Source organism: Bos javanicus, chromosome 6 (genome assembly GCF_032452875.1).
Source record: "Bos javanicus breed banteng chromosome 6, ARS-OSU_banteng_1.0, whole genome shotgun sequence".
NCBI classification, from domain to species: domain Eukaryota; kingdom Metazoa; phylum Chordata; class Mammalia; order Artiodactyla; family Bovidae; genus Bos; species Bos javanicus.
Genome location: NC_083873.1, coordinates 86,028,530 through 86,048,643, shown reverse-complemented (window position 1 = coordinate 86,048,643; position 20,114 = coordinate 86,028,530). Strand labels below are relative to the sequence as shown.

The 20,114-nt window shown below is 38.2% G+C and overlaps 2 protein-coding genes across 4 annotated transcripts in view; one reads left to right on the top strand and one right to left on the bottom strand.

Moving 5' to 3' along the window:
- LOC133249654 (serine/arginine repetitive matrix protein 2-like) overlaps positions 1-20,114 on the top strand; it is a 215,312-nt gene that overhangs the window by 55,073 nt on the left and 140,125 nt on the right. For all 3 annotated transcript variants that reach the window (XM_061420391.1, XM_061420390.1, XM_061420392.1), the window contains exon 4: positions 6,943-7,041. The gene's annotated coding sequence lies outside the window, so the exon portion shown is untranslated. The remainder of the gene's footprint in view (positions 1-6,942; positions 7,042-20,114) is intronic.
- Positions 17,125-19,268, bottom strand: CABS1 (calcium binding protein, spermatid associated 1). The gene is made up of 2 exons (XM_061420388.1): positions 17,905-19,268; positions 17,125-17,269 (listed from the first exon to the last, which is right to left on the bottom strand). Exon 1 carries the CDS (start codon positions 19,207-19,209, stop codon positions 18,025-18,027), a length of 1,185 nt encoding a protein of 394 aa, XP_061276372.1. The 5' UTR covers positions 19,210-19,268; the 3' UTR covers positions 17,125-17,269; positions 17,905-18,024.

The window sequence follows — 20,114 nt, the reverse complement described above, 5'->3', positions numbered from 1 at the left end:
TAGAATTCTCCAGGCAAGAATACTGGAGTGAGTTGCCATTCCCTTCTCCAGAAACTAGAGGAAGTGTAAACCTTCTTTTTATAAGGAAGTTCAAGTAAATCATTGGGAATACTAATTGGGAAGCAACAGCCAGGAGAATGACAAATTCAACAATTTCCCTGCGATTGAGAGGCAAGGAAGAATTAACAGCTACCATTTGAGAGGGCACATTTGTTCCTTGTAAAGAAACAGTCTTCACCTTGGAAAATCTAGTTCCTTCTGTTTTCTGCAAGATGCAGTTTTATTAATTAATTATGACTTTTTCATTTTTAAGCTCTAATTAATTAATTATTTTTTGGCACGCCACATATCATGTGGGATTTGCTCCCACCTGGTATTGAACCCCATGCTCCCTGCCATGGAAGTGGGGAGACTTAACTGCTGCACCACCGTGGAAGCCCTTAGCCACTGTAGACCTCAGGTGTGATTTTTTAGGATCATTGAGAAATGCTACCATCCATCAGACTAGAAAGACTTGAAAGATCTCATCCATGGGTGGAAGAGAGATCCAACGGAGGTTCCTGAACTTGGGTCTCTTGACAGTGGCATATAATTGTCAAGATGGAAAGGACTATGCCAACGATGGTCTCAGAATGATTGGAGTGTGCAAAGAAGAAAGAGGGATTCCTGCCTGGAAAAAAAAGCCCAAACTGCATTTCTTCTGTGATCCACCCCAGTCAGGACCAGGGGTAGAATTCAAAGGACCGCTTCCCTTATTTGAGCCCCCAACTTAGAAAATGCTCATTTCTACCAAAGACAAGCAGTAATGGCTTGGGGTGGCAGACTAACTCTCTTCTTCTCATGGGAGTGATCTTGATCTCCACACAGGTAATTATCCCTTTTTAGAATTAAACATTCAATATCTCATTTCAACTGGATATAACTCTTGATTCATCTTTCATAATACCAAATTATGATCCTGATTGCACCTTTCTTTCAAGCCATAGCCTGTCTCTTTTTGGACTTTTTAATTTAAAAATCTCTTTTTTCGTTTACTAACTTTTCACCCCTGAACTATTTTATTTTTTATTATTTGAACCATGGTGAGACTCTTATTTCTAAATATTTTGTTTGTGTGCTCCTTGTATTTCTCATTTTTTCCCTTCTTTTTTCTTCTCAGAAGTATTTAAAGCTTTCTTAAACCTTTTCCTCCCCTTGGATTTTATGCAATGTTTCATAGTTCTCTCAGCTCTGATTGCTCTCTTTCTATCTGCTTTCTCTTTCTTCTGGTCTAAGCATGGGCTTCTCTTATGATCCTCTCCCAATCTTCCCTCCTCCTCCTCCCGCTTTTCTCTCTCAAGTCTCTCCCCATCACACCCCTCCCACCTTTGTTATTCTTCTCTCTTCATCTTTCTCACTCTCTTCTTTAAAAAAAAAAACAAAAAACAGTAAGGTAATAAATAAATATACAGGAAAATTTGTTTTGAAAGTGTGCTCTGAGTTATTGCTGATGATAAAGACAATACGAACTACACTAATGTGGAGTTTGTGGACTCCTGGTTGAAAGAAACTTTATCTTATAAAACTCCAGGATAAGCAGAACACAAAGAAACTTGCCCATAACAATAGATTTTAAAGTTGTTTCTCCATAATAGCATGCTAGGCACTTCCAGTGGGAGAAGTGAAAGTCATGGGCTATGTTAGCCAAACTGGTGCCTGCTCTTTATTCACCTTCTACCTTTCCTTGATTAGCTTCTGTGTGCCTCTGTTTTCCTGTCTCTGTTGTTCAGTCTCTAAGTCATGTCTGACTCTGTGTGACCCTCACAGACTGTAGCATGACAGCCTCCTCTGTCCATGGGATTCTCCAGGCAAGAATACTAGAGTGGGCTGACATTTCTTTTTCCAGGTGATCTTCCTGACCCAGGGATCGAACCTGTGTCTCCTGTGTCTCTTTTATTAACAGATGGGTTCTTTATCATTGAGCTAGCTGGGAAGCCCTTCCCTGTCTCTAGAGTGTCAATAATAATGGGAATCATTTTATAAGGTTATGGTGAGTATTAAGTAGTTTTACATCAAGTTCTTAGAACAGAGTTTGGCTTGCATAAGAAATCAATTAACTTTATTATTCATAAGGTGTATTTTCTGCAATAATCTTCTGCAGTAAAACCTTCATTGATTTTTTTCCCTTTTCTATAGAACTAAACAAGGCAATGGCACCCCACTCCAGTACTCTTGCCTGGAAAATCCCATGGATGGAGGAGCCTGGAAGGCTGCAGTCCATGGGGTTGCTGAGAGTCGGATATGACTGAGCGTCTTCACTTTCACTTTTCACTTGCATGCATTGGAGAGGGAAATGGCAACCCACTCCAGTATTCTTGCCTGGAGAATCCCAGGGACAGCGGAGCCTGGTGGGCTGCTGTCTGTGGGGTCACACAGAGTCGGACACAACTGAAGTGACTTAGCGGCAGCAAACAAATTAATAATCCTGACTCTTGATAATATGATTATAACTTCCTGTTCTGATATCCATTTTTCTAAGTATATCTTATGTTCATGGCTGACTTCTGTCTTGACAGTGTGGTATGCTTTTATTCCTCACAGTCCTGGGATGTTGTGTACGCATAATAAATATTTGGAAGATATGAACGTAAATGTCATTTTCTCTCTTAAAAAATTTTTGTTTATGTGGACCATTTTTTAAAAAGGCCTTTTGAATTTGTTACAGTATTACTTTTGCTTTATGTTTTGTTTTTTTGGCCAGGAGGCATGTGGGAGCTTAGCTCCCCAACCAGGAATCAGACCTTCACCTCTTGCATTGGAAGTCAAAGTCTCAACCACTGGACCACCAAGAAAGTCCTCCATTTGCTCTCTTAACTGCATGAGCTTGTTGTGTTTTTATCCAGCTGTGATCCTCCTGCCTATTTTCTCCCTGTTAAAATTATTCCTTTCCTTTTCATGTCTGTCAGGAAACTTTGTTTTTCTTTGATCTTCTCAGTGAAACTCTGTACTACTTTCTGTGGATTACTTTTTGTGGCCCTAATCATAGGGCCAAAGTTAGTTAGCTGAACTTTTCTTCCTACTCCTTCAGGAGTAGGTTGTGTCTCAATAGCTACTGAAGTCACTTTCAATCCTTTGATACCAAGAGTTTTTGATAATCTGTGTCTCCTGTAATTGTTTTTCCACAAATGTTTGCTCTCCTTAAAGGGGAATAAACATCTCTTCCCCTGTTTGCTCATTCCTGTTTGTGCCTTTACATACAGTATTTACTACAGATTCCTTAGGTAGTTATTTAGTTATTTGGCACTTGAATCTTTGAGGAATAGTGATTGAGTTATTTATATTTATATTTTTATTCTTCTGTTCTCTGACCTAGATCTAGGTAAATTTTTACTAAATCAGTTGAATGATTTATCAACTAGGAATTGAATTAATATGTTATCAGATGCAATGATTCACAGAATAATACAAAGTTTCTGTTGAACAGTCTCTGGAGAAACTGCCCCTTTGGAAGAAGTAATAATGTTGGAGATTTCAGAAAAAGAATACCTGTACATCTGGAGAAATTAAACTTGTTTATTCTTTCTATGCTTTTTGAAAATATATCCTACCAGACTATGATCTCCTAGAGTGCAGGGCTGTATTTACAACTCTTCTTTGTACTTTTTTTTTATTATGGTTGCAATTTTTTTGTATACATATATATATATGTATGTATAGAATTATATTTTATGTGAATTATATATATGTAATTGGTCATGACTAAATACACTGGTATTTTATATCAAAAGTAGTTTCTCAACTTTATAATATTTTAACATAGTGTTATATGGGGTGACTTCAAAAAATTTCTTTTTTCTGGACACATACTTTGGTGTTATAGAACCAACTGAAAGAGTAAAGGTACCAGTAATACTGGTGACATTCTACAGAGAAGTAAAGAAGAGACCAATACACATGTGATCAAATGCATAAATCAAGTTATCTTTGATAGTTTTTAAAGTAAAGTGAAACTAAAGAAGAAGCAGTAAGAACCCATATCCATATATTTTGGTGTATTTTTCTATATTTTTGTTAAAGCTAAAATAGTGAGAGATGATGATGATCATAAACACAGCAGTATTCTGTTTTTCAGGATCTGTAAAAACAAAGCAATACAAAATACCACAAGCCATTAATTAATAGCACACAAGTTCTTCAATCTTCATGTGATTTAAAATAGCCCAATGCTGGGTGGGACATTTGAAGCTGGGACCAGGGAGTTAAATGGATGTAAATTTGAAAACTGGTCTACCATTTATACTTGTGATCTTTAGAAAGTCACATAAATTCTCATAGCCTCAATTTCCTCAGCTTTAAAAAGGAGACAATGATAATCTTCCTTTATAGTGAGGCTCTGATTATTAAATGAAATTCAGTACAAGGAGTATTTGATGCAGTAATAGTGTCAGAATTTTTCTAAGTGTTCTACAATTGGCATCTGTCTGTGTGATTTTTATACTATATAATTGGGATAATTCTCCTTATTTATATTCGGAATTGGGAGTACCGATATTCAAAAATAGGAGTAATATACGATATTCTCTTATTTCTTTCGGAGAAGGCAATGGCACCCCACTCCAGTACTCTTGCCTGGAGAGTCCCATGGACGGAGGAGCCTGGGAAGCTGCAGTCCATGGGGTCGAGAAGAGTCAGACACGACTGAACGACTTCACTTTCATTTTTCACTTTCCTGCATTGGAGAAGGAAATGGCAACCCACTCCAGTGTTCTTGTCTGGAGAATCCCAGGGACGGGGGAGCCTGGTGGGCTGCCGTCTGTGGGGTCGCACAGAGTCGGACATGACTGAAGCGACTTAGTAGCAGCAGCAGCTTATTTCTTTGATATTCTTTCTTAAGAATCATATTATATCATGATGTGTGTTTCAGTCAATGTTTATAGCAAGAGAGGTCTTCTATGGGTTGTGGTTTAGTTTCTATTTCTATTCTAAAGTTAATCACACTATTTACTAAAATATTTCATCCTTTTTCTTATTAAAGCCAGGAGGTCCTGAAAGAGTGAGAGGAGCACTCCTCTATATCAAATGCACACTTGTGAGATTTTGTAAACTTTAAAGTATACACTAACTTTTATTTACTAAGGCCCTAGTTAAAAGTCATTTTTTTTTCCTGGAAAATAAAACATTTTAGCAATGGGGGAAGATAGTAGAAATACATACTCATTTGGTGAATCTTTCGTTCTTTTATTTTATAGGAATCTGCTAGCATTGGGTTATAGTTCTAACCTATCCACTCAAGGAGACCAGATTTAATTTCTGAAATAAAGAGAAATAAGAGTTTCTAATCCTATGGCAGATTTTGAAATCAGATCCCTTATCCATTATGCTACATGGCTGGCTGATGCATATGGCAGATTTTGAAACTATTTATCTTTCTCTTTGATGTGGCAAACACACACACACACACACACACACACCATGCACACAAACCTATTTGGTTAGAAAATATTTTGGAAAATGTGGTTTACCTTGATTTGCCTTTGTCTTCTTGTGATTGGTACATTTGTCATCTTAGTTCTAGAATTTATGGAATCTGTTGTTGCTGGTTGTCAGCATCAGGGCAGGGGCAGTGCCAGCACTAGGGGGAGGGGCAGTGCCAGCATCAGGGATCGGGGCAGTGCTGGCATCAGGGGCAGGGGCAGTGCCAGGATCAGGGGCAGGGGCAGTACCAGCTGCTGCAGCACATGTGGTGGCCTTGGGTTGGAGGGTGCTGGGAGCTGTGGTGCTGGATGCAAAGCCTGTAGTTTTGCTGGTAGGGGCAGTGGAAGCCTTGGTGGTTGCTGTTGGAGGAGCACTAGAAGTAGCAGTGGAGCTTGAGAACTGGGGTTGATAATATTCTTAGATGTTGGAGTAGGTCTGGGTGATGGACTATGTGGGCGGTGGGGGAAGAGGAGATTGTGGAATATCTTTGGAGTCCATGATGACCATGGTTACCATGTGGATTTGCAGAAGCTTGTCCAAATTTTGCAAACTGCTCTCTTGTCTTATGAGGGTGTGTTTGTTTAGATGGTTTAGAGCGCTCTTTGGAACTTTCACTAAACTTAAAAGAACACAAAACAATTATCTTTATGCAAATGACATGCATAAACTAGCTTGTAATCAAGTTTTAATATGTATCCATGTTATTACTCAAATTTATGTAAATATTCTGACTTTATTTCATAAGTAATTTGATGTGTGTACCCACCAAGAAGAGAGAATTATGAGCTTTGGTGAAATGTAAACTGTATTTCTGCTATTCTCAACACCTAATAATTTTATTACAAATTTTGTCCAAATGTGTTCCATGGTAAACACTGTATTAAAAAGATTTTGGTAGTCAAATAACTATGGAAAAGTAAAATACTTTTCTTTACTACAAGACTTGTTGGCATTGTTAATGTAATATGTCAATGGCTATTTAGCATATCCAAAGGATATGCAATATTTCCCAAATTTATTTCACCACGGAAATGTGTGTGTGAGTATCTGTAGTGTTTCTTCATTCTAGTGTTTTAGTGTTTCATGGAGAACATTTTGGGATATGCTAATTTCCATCCTGGAAAACAGCATAGTGCATTTTACTGCTCTGAATAAAGAGAATGAAAGGAAATTATAAGAGCTCTGTGTTACTCCTATTGTAGATCCTAATACGAGATTGACAGAGCATTCCATAAACCCACATGGCTGGCATTTGGACAGAATCATAGACAGTAAAAGCTAGAAATGTCTTAAATTGGTCACTGTACATCTTCTCAGTGAACCTCAGTGTAGCAATGCCATGGGCAATTTTACTGGCTTTATTACATGGATTTTCATATGGCATTCCTTAGGATTTCAGTTTAGGTCCTTGTCTCTTATTTCATCTTCAGTGGTGGAAGTTAATCACTGAGATTCTAAATATGATACTCCTCTTGCCTCTTCATGCAGGATTCATTCTTAAAGTGAATAAAGTCAGAGAAATAGTCAAATACCTGACTTCAAGATGAAGAAGGAATAAGTTGCCAAAAATTGTCATAAACTTTCAAGGTAGGCTTGAGATTTTTTTTTTTCTCTAAATATCAGCACAGTTTGGATCACTAAACCTAGACAACATCTATCCCATAGCATTGGAAGCAGGACAACTTTTTCGTTTTAAAGGATTCATTTAGAATTCTTGTCTTAGAACGGGGAAGAGAGAGCAGGAGGATGAAACTGGATGATGTGACAAGTATTTTTAGGTAATATGCCCTATTGGGCAGCCCACCTCCATTCTCACCTGGAGCGGAGATTGTGAGAATTAGAAATGGCAGATCTAAGCACACAGAAATAGGCAAGTTAGAGTTGCTGTGGCATAACAGGGACAGGTGGATAGAGTTCCTCACTTTCCCTCGGGGTTTCTCTTCTGCCCACACAGTTTAAAGATTCTCTTAATTAAACACTCTCCAGATTACATTAGACAAGAAATGGCAGAGAGCTTATTTAACTTATATGCAGAGTATATCATGAGAAACGCTGGGCTGGAGGAAGCACAAGCTGGAATCAAGATTGCTGGGAGAAATATCAGTAACCTCAGATATGCAGATGACACCACCCTTATGGCAGAAAGTGAAGAGGAACTCAAAAGCCTCTTGATGAAAGTGAAAGAGGAGAGTGAAAAAGTTGGCTTAAAGCTCAACATTCAGAAAATGAAGATCATGGCATCCGGTCCCATCACTACATGGGACATAGATGGGGAAACAGTGGAAACAGTGTCAGACTTTATTTTTTGGGCTCCAAAATCACTGCAGATGGTGACTGCAGCCATGAAATTAAAAGATGCTTACTCCTTGGAAGAAAAGTTATGACCAACCTAGATAGCATATTGAAAAGCAGAGACATTACTTTGCTAGGGTCTTCTAGAAGTAGGTAGCAAGAGATGCTTCATTGGTGGAAGGAAAACAAAACAAATACTGATTTGTTTTTGCTAAATTTTAACCAAAGAAAAAACATTTATGCATATTATGGTACATCCATGGCATATATTGTATCTATGGCATAAAAAGAACTTTTGTAAACTTTTGTAAAGTTTTTTTGACAAAAAACTTTTGTCAAATTTGTAAGAAAAATATCAAATCCAACGGATACATGCAAAGGTTAAGAATAATGAATTTCAATAACAATGTGAGTAGTAGATAAAAATGTGGACAGAAGTCTTGTTTTGTTGTCAAGAAAACAAATAGAACTTTCTATTTGACCTACTGTTTTACAGTTACTAGGGAGTTATTTTAAAAGGTTAAACCAAAATATGGTCAAGGTTGAGGTAAGGTTGACATCCTTGCATGCAGCTCTTGATTCTATTACTTGAGACAAACTTTTTGAAAGCAGGATGGCAATATACAAAAGAAACATGAAAATGTCTATACTTTTAACTTAAAGAATCTCAGTCTTGAGGATTTTTATTGATAAATTAGCCAATAGAAAAAAAGTTTAAATGTTCATTCCAGTGTTACTTATAATTTAAAAATATGAATACTGATATTGATGACTATATAAATTTGAAAAATGCTTAAGTTATCATGATAAGTGAAAAGTTTAAATCACATACTTTGAGTAAATTATCCAAGTAGATAAGAATTGGAAAATGTAAGAAAGAATTAAATAAAGGTGGTATGATGGTTTAATTTATATGCAGATTTTCTGTTATTAAAAACTTACTGTGTTTTGTTGATTTTATAATTTAAACACACAAAAGAAATTAAGAAATTGCCATTAAAATGGTCTTTTAGCTCTGATTTTGACCTTTCCATATTTAAGACACTAGACAGAAAAGTTTAAATATTTACTTACAACTTAAAAATGTGTCTCATTAGAAATATGAAATATTTATATTAATCTTGTCATCAGTTCAGTTCAATTCAGTCGCTTAGTTGTGTCCGATTCTTTGTGACCCATGAATTGCAGCACGCCAGGCCTCCCTGTCCATCACCATTTCCTGGAGTTCACTCAAACTCAACGTCCATCGAGTCAGTGATGCCATCCAGCCATCTCATCCTCTGTCATCCCCTTTTCCTCCTGCCCCCAATCCCTCCCAGCATCAGAGTCCTTTCCAATGAGTCAACTCTTCGCGTGAGGTGGCCAAAGTACTGGAGTTTCAGCTTTAGCATCATTCCTTCCAAAGAACACCCAGGGCTGATCTCATTTAGAGTGGGCTGTTTGGATCTCCTTGCAGTCCAAGGGACTTTTAAGAGTCTTCTTCAACACCACAGTTCAAAAGCATCAATTCTTCGGTGCTCAGCTTTCTTCACAGTCCAAATTTCACATCCATACATGACCACTGGAAAACCATAGCCTTGACTAGACAGACCTTTGTTGGCAAAGTAATGTCTCTGCTTTTGAATATGCTATCTAGGTTGGTCATAACTTTTCTTCCAAGAAGTAAGCATCTTTTAATTTCATGGCTGCAGTCACCATCTGCAGTGATTTTGGAGCCCCAAAAAATAAAGTCTGACACTGTTTCCACTGTTTCCCCATCTATTTCCCATGAAGTGATGGGACCAGATGCCATGATCTTCATTTTCTGAATGTTGAACTTTAAGCCAACTTTTTCAGTCTCCTCTTTCACTTTCATCAAGAGGCTTTTGAGTTCCTCTTCACTTTCTGCCATAAGGGTGGTGTCATCTGCATTGATTCCAGCTTGTGCTTCTTCCAACTCAGCATTTCTCATGATGTACTCTGCATATAAGTTAAATAAGCAGGGTGACAATATAGAGCCTTGACGTACTCCTGTTCCTATTTGGAACCAGTCTGTTGTTCCATGTCCAGTTCTAACTGTTGCTTCCTGACCTGCATATATGTTTCTCAAGAGGCAGGTCAGGTGGCCTGGTATTCACATCTCTTTCAGAATTTTCCACAGTTTATTGTGATCCACACAGTCAAAGGCTTTGGCATAGTCAATAAAGCAGAAATAGATGTTTTTCTGGAACTCTCTTGCTTTTTCCATGATCCAGCGGATGTTGGCAATTTGATCTCTGGTTCCTCTGCCTTTTCTAAAACCAGCTTGAACATCTGGAAGTTCATGGTTCACATATTGCTGAAGCCTGGCTTGGAGAATTTTGAGCATTACTTTACTAGCGTGTGAGATGAGTGCGATTGTGCGGTAGTTTGAACATTCTTTGGCATTGCCTTTCTTTGGGATTGGAATGAAAACTGACCTTTTCCAGTTCTGTCGCCACTGCTGAGTTTAAAATTGTTTTAAGTTTTTGAATTTTAAAAAATCGTATAATAGTAAAGGATTCTCTCTGGTCATTCAGTAATGTTAGCCTTGCCTTGGCTTCTGAGGTCTGGAAGCTCAGAGAAAGAGTATAGGTGATTCATACCTTATAAAGGATTCTTTTTCCTTAAAGAAAAACAGAATCCTTTCTATTTTGTTCCTATTGCTAAGTAAAATATTCTTATAATTATTATGTTTGCATTTGCTTCTGGGCTAATCCAAATTATTTCCCGAAGCAACAAAAAAAAGAGTGTTATAATATTTAAAAGTTGACATCTGTCCTTTTCATTTTTCCTGAGAAAACATCATGGTTAATTATCTATGCATCAGAAAAAGTGAAGGCTTATTCTTTATAATTTAAAAATACTATCGTAAGTCGATTTCTTTCCTTTATTGTGGATGGTTTGTTAAACAACTTGACTTTTTACCAACAAGCAATAGTTATTGAAACTTGACTGCAAACTCTAGGTATAATGCACATTTTCATAAGTAGTGATTGCTATTTACAGTATTTGCCTTGCTACTATGTGCTAATGTTGTGGAATCTGAGGTGGCAGAAAGTATTAGAAGATGATAGCTTTTTTTGTGTTCATCTTCAACTTTTTAAGATAAAGTAACTGAAACTCCAATACTTTGGCCACCTGATGTGAAGTGCTGAGTCATTTGAAAAGACCCTGATGCTGGGAAAGATTGAGGACAGGAGGAGAAGGGGGTGATAGAGGATGAGATGGTTGGATGGCATCACCGACTCAATGGACATGAGTTTGGGTGAACTCTGGGAGTTGGTGATGGACAGGGAGGCCCGGCATGCTGCGGTCCATGGGGTCACAAAGAGTCGGACATGACTGAGCGACTGAACTGAACTGAACTGAAAGATAGTTTTCAGAGATAATGAAGTTAGCTCAACTGAAACATTAAGTAGCTGGAGGGCAGCTGCAAATGTTACATTCATGTCTTGCTTTCTTTTGTACACAAAAATGAGAAAAAGATGAGTAGTGAGGCATTTAATACCACTTACTATGCTTTTAACCGCTAGACTAATAATTCTTCAAATTTTAGCAGAAGTTATGTTGTGCATGACAGTAGTTGTCTTGCTTAGAAGAAATGTGCCAATTATTGAGCTGTTGAGAACATGAGCATTGCAGTAGTTTGACATTTGCTTTGATGTTAGTAGGTTTTACTTTCCATTAAAGTGTCATTCATCACCAGAAAGATGGAAAAACATCATATGCTTACAGGTGGGAAGTTTATTGGTGCATAATTGAATTTGTGATGCTTTTCTTTCAAGTTAGCTGTTAACAATGGTGTATCTTGGTGTTGAGGAGGGCATGACAACCCACTCCAGTATTCTTGCCTGGAGAATCCCCACAGACAGAGGAATCTGGCGAGCTACAGTACATGGGGTCAGAAAGAGTCGGACATGACTGAACAACTCAGCACAGCACGTCCTGGCATTAATTCCCCCAGTGATGACTGAAGATCAGATGAGGACTTCCAGACTTTTAGAGCTCAAGGTGAATTTGAGGTCACTGGACACAATATCTCCTCAGATATTGTTTTCATTGTTGTTGTGTCTTAAATTTTTTAGGATAACTTATTGCAATGAGAACAATCTAAAAGCAAGATCAAGGTGTAGTCTTAGATCTCTGTGCTTTTACATAGAAAGTAACTTTGTACATGGAGAGACTGAAACTTTACAAAAGAACTAGCTCACAGATTCACATCCTAGTATTTTAATCCAGATCTATTTATCTCTATGGGTTTCCCCGATGGCTCAGATGGTCAAGAATCTGCCTGCAATACAGGAGACCTGGGTTTGATCCCTGGGTTGGGAAGATCCCCTGGAGAAGGAAATGGAAACCCACTCCAGTATCCTTGCCTGGAAAATCCTGTGGGCAGAGGAACCTGGCAGGCTACAGTCCATGGGGTTAGAAAGAGCTGGACAAGACTGAGTGACTTCACTTCACTTTTTTTAAAAAATTAATTTATTTTAATTAGAGGCTAATTACTTTACAATATTGTATTGGTTTTTCCAAACATCAACATGAATCCACCACGGGTGTACACGTGTTCCCAATCCTGAACCCCCCTCCCACCTGCCTCCCCATACCATCTCTCTGGGTCATCCCAGTGCACCAGTCCCAAGCTTCCTGTATCCTACATCGAACCTGGACTGGCGATTTGTTTCTTATATGATATTATACATGTTTCAATGCCATTCTCCCAAATCATCCCCTCCTCCCTCTCCCACAGAGTCCAAAAGACTGTTCTATACATCTATGTCTCTTTTGCTGTCTCCCATACAGGGTTGCACAACAAAAGAAACTATAAGCAAGGTGAAAAGACAGCCTTCAGAATGGGAGAAAATAATAGCAAATGAAGCAACTGACAAACAACTAATCTCAAAAATATACAAGCAACTCCTGCAGCTCAACTGCAGAAAAATAAATGAACCAATCAAAAAATGGGCCAAAGAACTAAATAGACATTTTGCTTCACTTTTGTCTTTCCTTTGCACCAAAATATTTTTGTGTGTGTGCTAAGTCACTTCAGTCCTTTCCAACTCTTTGTGACCCTATGAACTGTAGCCTGCCAGGCTCTTCTGTCCATGGGATTCTTCAGGCAAGAATACTGGAGTGGGTTCCCATTTCCTTCTCCAGGGAATCTTCCCCATCCAGGGATCCGACCTGAGTTTCCTGCATCTCCTGCATTGGCAGGCAGGTTCATTTCTAGTGCCACCTTTAAGTATGTCTAATTCCTGTTAAGAAAATTTTTGATTAATTCTTACAGTGAACAAATTGAGTTAGACTCTGTCTCAGGCATTTTTGTGACTATCAACTAATTGATTTCCTGGAATAAATTTAGGTGATAAATAATGCTTTTACCACGTTAGTGGCTTTCCTGGTGACTCAGTTGGTAAAGAACCCGCATGCAATGCAGAATACCGGGGTTCAATTGATGGGTCAGGAAGATCTTCTGGAGAAGGAAAGGGCAACCCACTCCAGCATTATTGCTTGGAAAAATCCGTTGGACAGAGGATCCTGGTGAGTTACAGTCAATGGGGTTGCAACAGTCAGACATGACTTAGCAACTAAACCACCACCACCACACCACATTAATATATATGAATTCCCTTTTCTTTTCTGACTTTGTTGTAAGTTATATCTAATCTAAAACTCTATAGAATGAGAGAAAATATGAGGATTCCAACTCACAAGATTTGTTCTCATTATAGAGAAGCAGCCAACTTGGCCACAACAACAAATGCCTGGGGCTGATACTGGAATGTTCAGATTTTTACATAAAATTTTCATGTCACATAGGCTATGTAGTTAAGTTTCTGCTTATTACTAATTTAGTAGGGAAAATGGAATACACTGATAAATATTGGAATGTACTGAGTATTGGAATATATATTCTTATTGGTTTCTGCTATAGTTTGTCTCTCTGCCGCTTGCTTCCTCTATCATTCCCAAGTCGAACTTTTACTGTTTCATCAAAATAGTCTTTCTAAAACACAATTAACATATTAATCCCTTTCTTAGAACTTTAGACACCTCTCGTTTTCACATCAGCATTTCTAAAAATATTACACAGAGCATTAGTTACTAGTGAAATTTACTGGGGCTCTGTGAAAAATATACCTCCATGAACACTTCATACTTTGGGGGCTTCCCAGATAGCTCAGTGGTAAGGAATCCACCTGCCAATGCAGGAGATGCAGGAGATATGGGTGCAATCCCTGGGTTAGGATCCCCTAGAGGAGGAAATCGGAGAAGGCAATGGCACCCCACTTCAGTACTCTTGCCTGGAAAATCCCATGGATGGAGGAGCCTGGTGGGCTACAGTCCATGGGGTCGCTAAGAGTCGGACACGACTGAGCAACTTCACTTTCACTTTTCACTTTCATGCATTGGAGAAGGAAATGGCAACCTACTCCAGTGTTCTTGCCTGGAGAATCCCAGGGATGGGGGAGCCTGGTGGGCTGCCGTCTATGGGGTTGCACAGAGTCGGACACGACTGAAGCGACTTAGCAGCAGCAGCAGCAGAGGAGGAAATGGCAACCTACTCCAGTATTTTTTCCTGGAAAATCCCACAGACAGACCTGGCAGGCTATAGTTTATAGGGTGGCAAAGAATTGGATATGACTGAGCAACTGAGCATGCATGCACACATGAGCACTTTATATACCTACTATCATTTGAAGACATCAGAAAATATGCCCCAACATTATTAGTGCATTTTACCACACAAAAAAAATTTTAGCTCCTGTGAAAAGCCCTATTAATCTTGGTGAGACTAACTCAGGAAATATAAGCTGTTAGTTATATGAAATTTTAACCCTAACTAGCTATACACATAATGTGATGCTTAATGAAGGAGATCAGCCCTGGGATTTCTTTGGAAGGAATGATGCTAAAGCTGAAACTCCAGTACTTTGGCCACCTCATGGGAAGAGTTGACTCATTGGAAAAGACTCTGATGCTGGAGGGATTGGGGGCAGGAGGAGAAGGGGATGACAGAGGATGAGATGGCTGGATGGCATCACTGACTCGATGGACGTGAGTCTCAGTGAACTCTGGGAGTTGGTGATGGACAGGGAGGCCTGGCGTGCTGTGGTTCATGGGGTCGCAAAGAGTCAGACACGACTGAGCAACTGATCTGATCTGAATGTTATGTGTTAATTTGGTTAGATTGTGGCACCTTGTTGTTTAATCAAACACTAGTCTAGATGTTATTGAGAAGGTATTTTGTAGATGTGATTAACAGTAAGTTAACTTTAGATAAAACATATTTTCATAATGTGAATTAGCCTCATCTAATCAGTTGAAAGCTAAGCCTTAAATTTCTTAAAAAATAAGAAATTTTACCTTAAAACTGAAACATAAAAACTGTCTGAGTTTCTAGCCTGGGGACTTGCCCTGTAGGTTTTGGATTCAAAACGGCAATACCAATTCTTAATTTTCAGACTATCAACCTATGCCGTAGATTTCAAACTTGTCAGTCTCTACAATTATAATAATCCAATTTCTTAAAATCTCTCTCTCTCTATCATCTATCATCATTGGTTCTGTTTCTTTGGGGAACTCTGACATATTAATGATCTGACAGTTTATTTTTCCCTTCAAAAGGCTATATCAGTCATTTGATACATCTGTTCCATTCTCTCTCAGATCCACTGTGCTTTAACTTTTCTTCAATGGTATTGAGCACACTGAGTATTTTTATGCTTCTGGATCTTTGTTCTTGCCTTTCCCTCAGAGATACCCTTTCAGTACCAGTAAACTCATATTCATCCATAAGTATCCAGTTTATACCATTCTTCCTCTGAGAGCATTCATCGCCTAATACATCATCATTCACTATTTAATTTAATTCATTAATTTAACAGATGTTTATTGAGGTTCTACTGCATTCAAAACTCTTAGAATTGAGCGATGGACAAGGCGGATATGATCTCTTCCCTTAGGGTGGGGTGACTAGCTGTGTTTACTTAGGAAACTCTAGTTTATGCCCCTGGTTTTGGAGTCATTATTAATAATACTTTCTTTCAGTCTCAAAAGTGTTCTGGTATTGATAATGTATTATGTAATCATCTTAATTATCCATCATATAAACTGGTAGAGAAGATAAACATTATATCAACAGGTGTTATGTATTTAATTGTGTCTTTCCTCCCACTCTCAAGTATGATGGAGTTCTAATTCCCAGAACCTGTGAATGTGACCTTATTCAGACTTGAGATCTTTGCAGATGTAACCACGATGAGGTCACGCAGGATTGAGGGGCCTAATACAATGACCTATGTCCATATAAGAAGGGGAAATCCAGATACAGAGACACACAAAGAGAACATTGTGTGATGAAGGAGGCAGAGATTATAGTGACTGTCTATAAGCCAAAGAATGTAAATAATTGCTAGCAACCAACTAGGAAGAAGCAGGAAAGATCCTCCTTCCTAAGCAAAGTTCCTAGAAGAAACTGTAGTTGGAGTTTTAAAATAATGATGCTTTTCAGATTGCTTCCTAGTTCAGTACTAAGATTGATATGAGGATAAGTGATTAAAACATTTAATGGCTCTCAAATATATTCTGGACAAAATTCCGAATGTTCAACAAATACCACATAATTTTTCTCCTACCTACTTTTCCATTTCAACTTGTGTCATTTTTCCAACCACATGCTCAATTCATTTTCTTGAATAATTTGAGGCATTTCTTGCCTCAGGGCTTTGGACAGGTTATATCCCCAATTCTCTACATTTTTTCAATCTTTAGTTTAAATCTCACTTTTTCAGACACAACTTCCCTGGACCTGAATTTGTGTGAAATCGAAGCTGTAGTCTATTATATTTGTTTATATATCCAACACAATCTGTAGTTAGGCAGTAACTCAACATTATTCTAGTCTATAGTCTGGGCTTCCTTGGTGACTCAGCAGTAAAGAATCCTCCTGTCAATGCAGGACACATGGGTTTAATCCCTAGGTCCGGAAGATTCCCTGGAGAAGGAACTGGCAACCCACTCTAGTATTCTTGCCTGGAAAGCCCCATGGACAGAGGAGCCTGATAGGCTACAGACCATGGGGTCACAAAAGAGATATGACTTAGCAACTAAACAACAAAGTCTATAGTCTATCTAGTGGTGTAAATTCCCATCCCTCTTCACCCACCTCCCATATAGGTACCTTTAACTTTGAACTAGCGCTTTGGCTTTGTTTTTCTTTATAAAAAATAATAAAATTATGAGTCCTTATAGGATAATTCTACGTGATACCCAGAGCTAAGTTATTCTTTAAACAATGAATTTTCATTTTTTTCACTCATATCTCTAATTTGAGAAATCTGGTCTAGAATATCAATCACACTTACAGTAAATCAGTTGCTGTCAAGAAGATTTATTGAAGAGAATTCAGCAAAGTGAAAACAGGCCCATTTTAACAGTTGGTTTCAAAAAAGAATGAAGATGTATGGCCTTGAATTGCTAACCCAAAGCATAAGAAGAGTGCAGTATCAATGCTTAAGACCTGAAAAAAATTAACAAAAACTCAGGAAAGAGATTTTAAAGAAAAAAATTAAATTAATTCATATGTTTACATACAATATTGTTTTTGACAGATGTATACATTTGTGAAATATCATTTTGCCTTAGTCTGCATCCAGCATGAGCCAGGAACCCTGTAATATTTCTTATATTTCTTACATGTGGATGCTAAACAATTACTAAATAGCCTTATTTTTTCTATGAGTGTGGGTTTCAAATATATTTTTCAGTAGAGAATCATTGGTTGCATACTAAAAAGATATCTGTTTAGAATAAGCATTTAAGGTCTTTTAATACTACAATTGTTTTTGAGATATGTTGTTAATTTGATTCTCTTTGTCTCTAACTCACATTAAAATATGCTATTGAGGATTAACTAAAATGATGTATATGATTAGACGCAGTGGGGAGTGAGCTTGCTTTATTGCTCTCTCTTAATATCCCTGAAGGCTGGGATTAAAGATCTTATATTAAAATAAGTAATTATTGGATAACTCAATTAAACTTTGTGATAGTAGGGGAACTCTTGTATTACTGACTTTTTAAAGTTTCCCAAAATATATTCTGCTGCATGACCACTATTTTTAAACCCATGCATTTTCTAAATTTTGTACTTGCCTTAAATGCTCACATTCTTTCGTTTATTAAGATTTATTGCTTGCTGGACAAACTTCTTAGATGTTAAAACTAGCTGCCTAGGCTACTGCACAATACTTTGTGGTGTTTCTGTTGTTGCTTTCAAATCAGAAACTCATCTGGTTCTTCTTTCAGTAGTTTAAAGACACCAGTTTCAGTTGTGAAATTGTCTTCTTTATGGTTGAATGCATCTAGATCAGGAGTAGTTCCTGACAATTCGTCAGTATTCTTAGTTACAGATTCCATTCTATTATTTTCAGGCAAATCTTCTTCTGTAAGCAAATCTTCTGTGAGGTTCATAGTTACTGATGCAGGGATGACGAAGTCATATCTGGATTCTACGGCAGTAAGCAGAACAGAATGACTCTCTTCTTCATTTGCCATATCCCTCTCCATCCAAACACTGACTTCATCTGTAGACTCTTCATCAGTTAGCAGAGCATCTTCTGGGTTATCTTTGTCTCTTTCAGCAGTGGTAGTGAGCTCAAACACAGTGATGAACTTTTCCTCATCAGAATCAGTTAGTTTAGGCACAACATTGGGGTCATTTTCTGGAAGAATTAAGTCAATTTCTGTTATTTTCTCTTCTGTAAGGGCAGTTATGTCTGGAATAGTGGTGAGGTTTCTTTCAGTAGTTGGAGTGATTTCAGCCTCAGGGACAGAGGAGTCAGTAATATGGGCATTCCCATCAGCAGGGACTTTGAACTTAACTGAGGAGCTATAATTGCTTACATCAGATTTACCCATTATATTTGGAAGGATCGGGGTGTCAGCAATGGCAGCTGTGCTTTCCTTTGGTGTGCTAGAGACTTCAGATGTTAGTGACACATCTTTATCCCCTGGGTCAATGGTATCCAAGAGAATATCTTCTTTTGCTACGTCAGTGGAAAAATCTATTAAGGAAATGGCGTCTGTTGATGAGATATTACCAGTTTTCACTGGCAAGAAGTTTTCAGTGATAGACTCATTAGCCATTGGGTTTTTAATGTCCATCAGAGTGGCAAATTCTTTCTCCAGGTGGGATTCAACATCATCTTCTGATTTTTGTCTTTCCTTTGGTGGTATAAGCTTGTTGCCTGTAGTTGTTGAAAAATCATTTTCTAGCATATAGTCATTTACTGAAGTAACGTGGTCTCCTTCTGATGTAATAGTTGTTTCTGATTTAGGAATAGTGTTGTCAGCCCCAAAGAAGATGGTTGCCTCAGTTGTTGTCTTAGTGCTTTCTGCTGGAGGATGAGAATAAATTTTTGGCAAACCATCTTCAGCCATGGGACAAAGTGGTACCATGCACACTCAAAGGTCTTTCCCCTGGGTGCAGTGGCATCCCTAGGCAGGAGAGTGGTGTTCATTATAGTGATGGAAGCATTTGTCATCATGGTGATTGTTGCATCAACCACAGGGCCACTGGCCCTGGCTCTCCTTGGAGGTTGTTTCTGTGCTCTGATTGGGCACTGAGTTATGAGTACTACATTAAATGAAAGAACTTCCCAGGTGGAACTAGTGGTAAAGAATCTGCCTGCCAGTGCAGCAGACAAAAGAGACCTAGGTTCGATACTTGGGTTGGGAAGATCTCCTGGAGAAGGAAATGGCAACCCACTCCAGTATTCTAGTTTGGAAAAATCCCATGGACAGAGGAGCCTGGCAGGCTATAGTCCATGGGATTGCAGAGTTGGACATGACTGAACACTTGTCAGTAGTCTTAAATGAAAAGATAATAGAGCCCTCTCTGTTTATGAAATCAACATTAAAAGCCAAATAGTATAATTGTGGGGCACTTGAGATTTACCATGTCTCTTTATAAGTGCTACACCTTCCAACACGTGTCTCGTGTCACTTGAAACAGATATAGCAGAGTCTGCCATGTACTTAATGGGTTTAGTGTCAATGAGGGAAATTCCAGGTGCCATGGATTATCAGCATCAGCTTCAGGTTACCTGTTTCTCAAGTAAGTAACAGTGTCTTTTGGAAATAAAGCATCTTCTCTTCAGATTCATAGTATTTAAATGTCTAAAAAAATTAATGACATTTTTGGCAGTGAATGTAGCTGCAGAAGCTAATTAGGTAGTAGAGATTTTAGTTAATTCTTCTCTTTAGAGCAGGAATCCTCACTTTTTCAGTAGGGATAATAAAAATAAGTTATTGGTCTGTTAGGGTCTTGCTAGTTTTCTTTTTCATTGTAGTTGATTTTATTG

What these genes read in the sequence shown, in the direction of transcription:
- CABS1 (XM_061420388.1), bottom strand. Translation starts at nt 19,209, where the DNA reads ATGGTACCACTTTGTCCCATGGCTGAAGATGGTTTGCCAAAAATTTAT.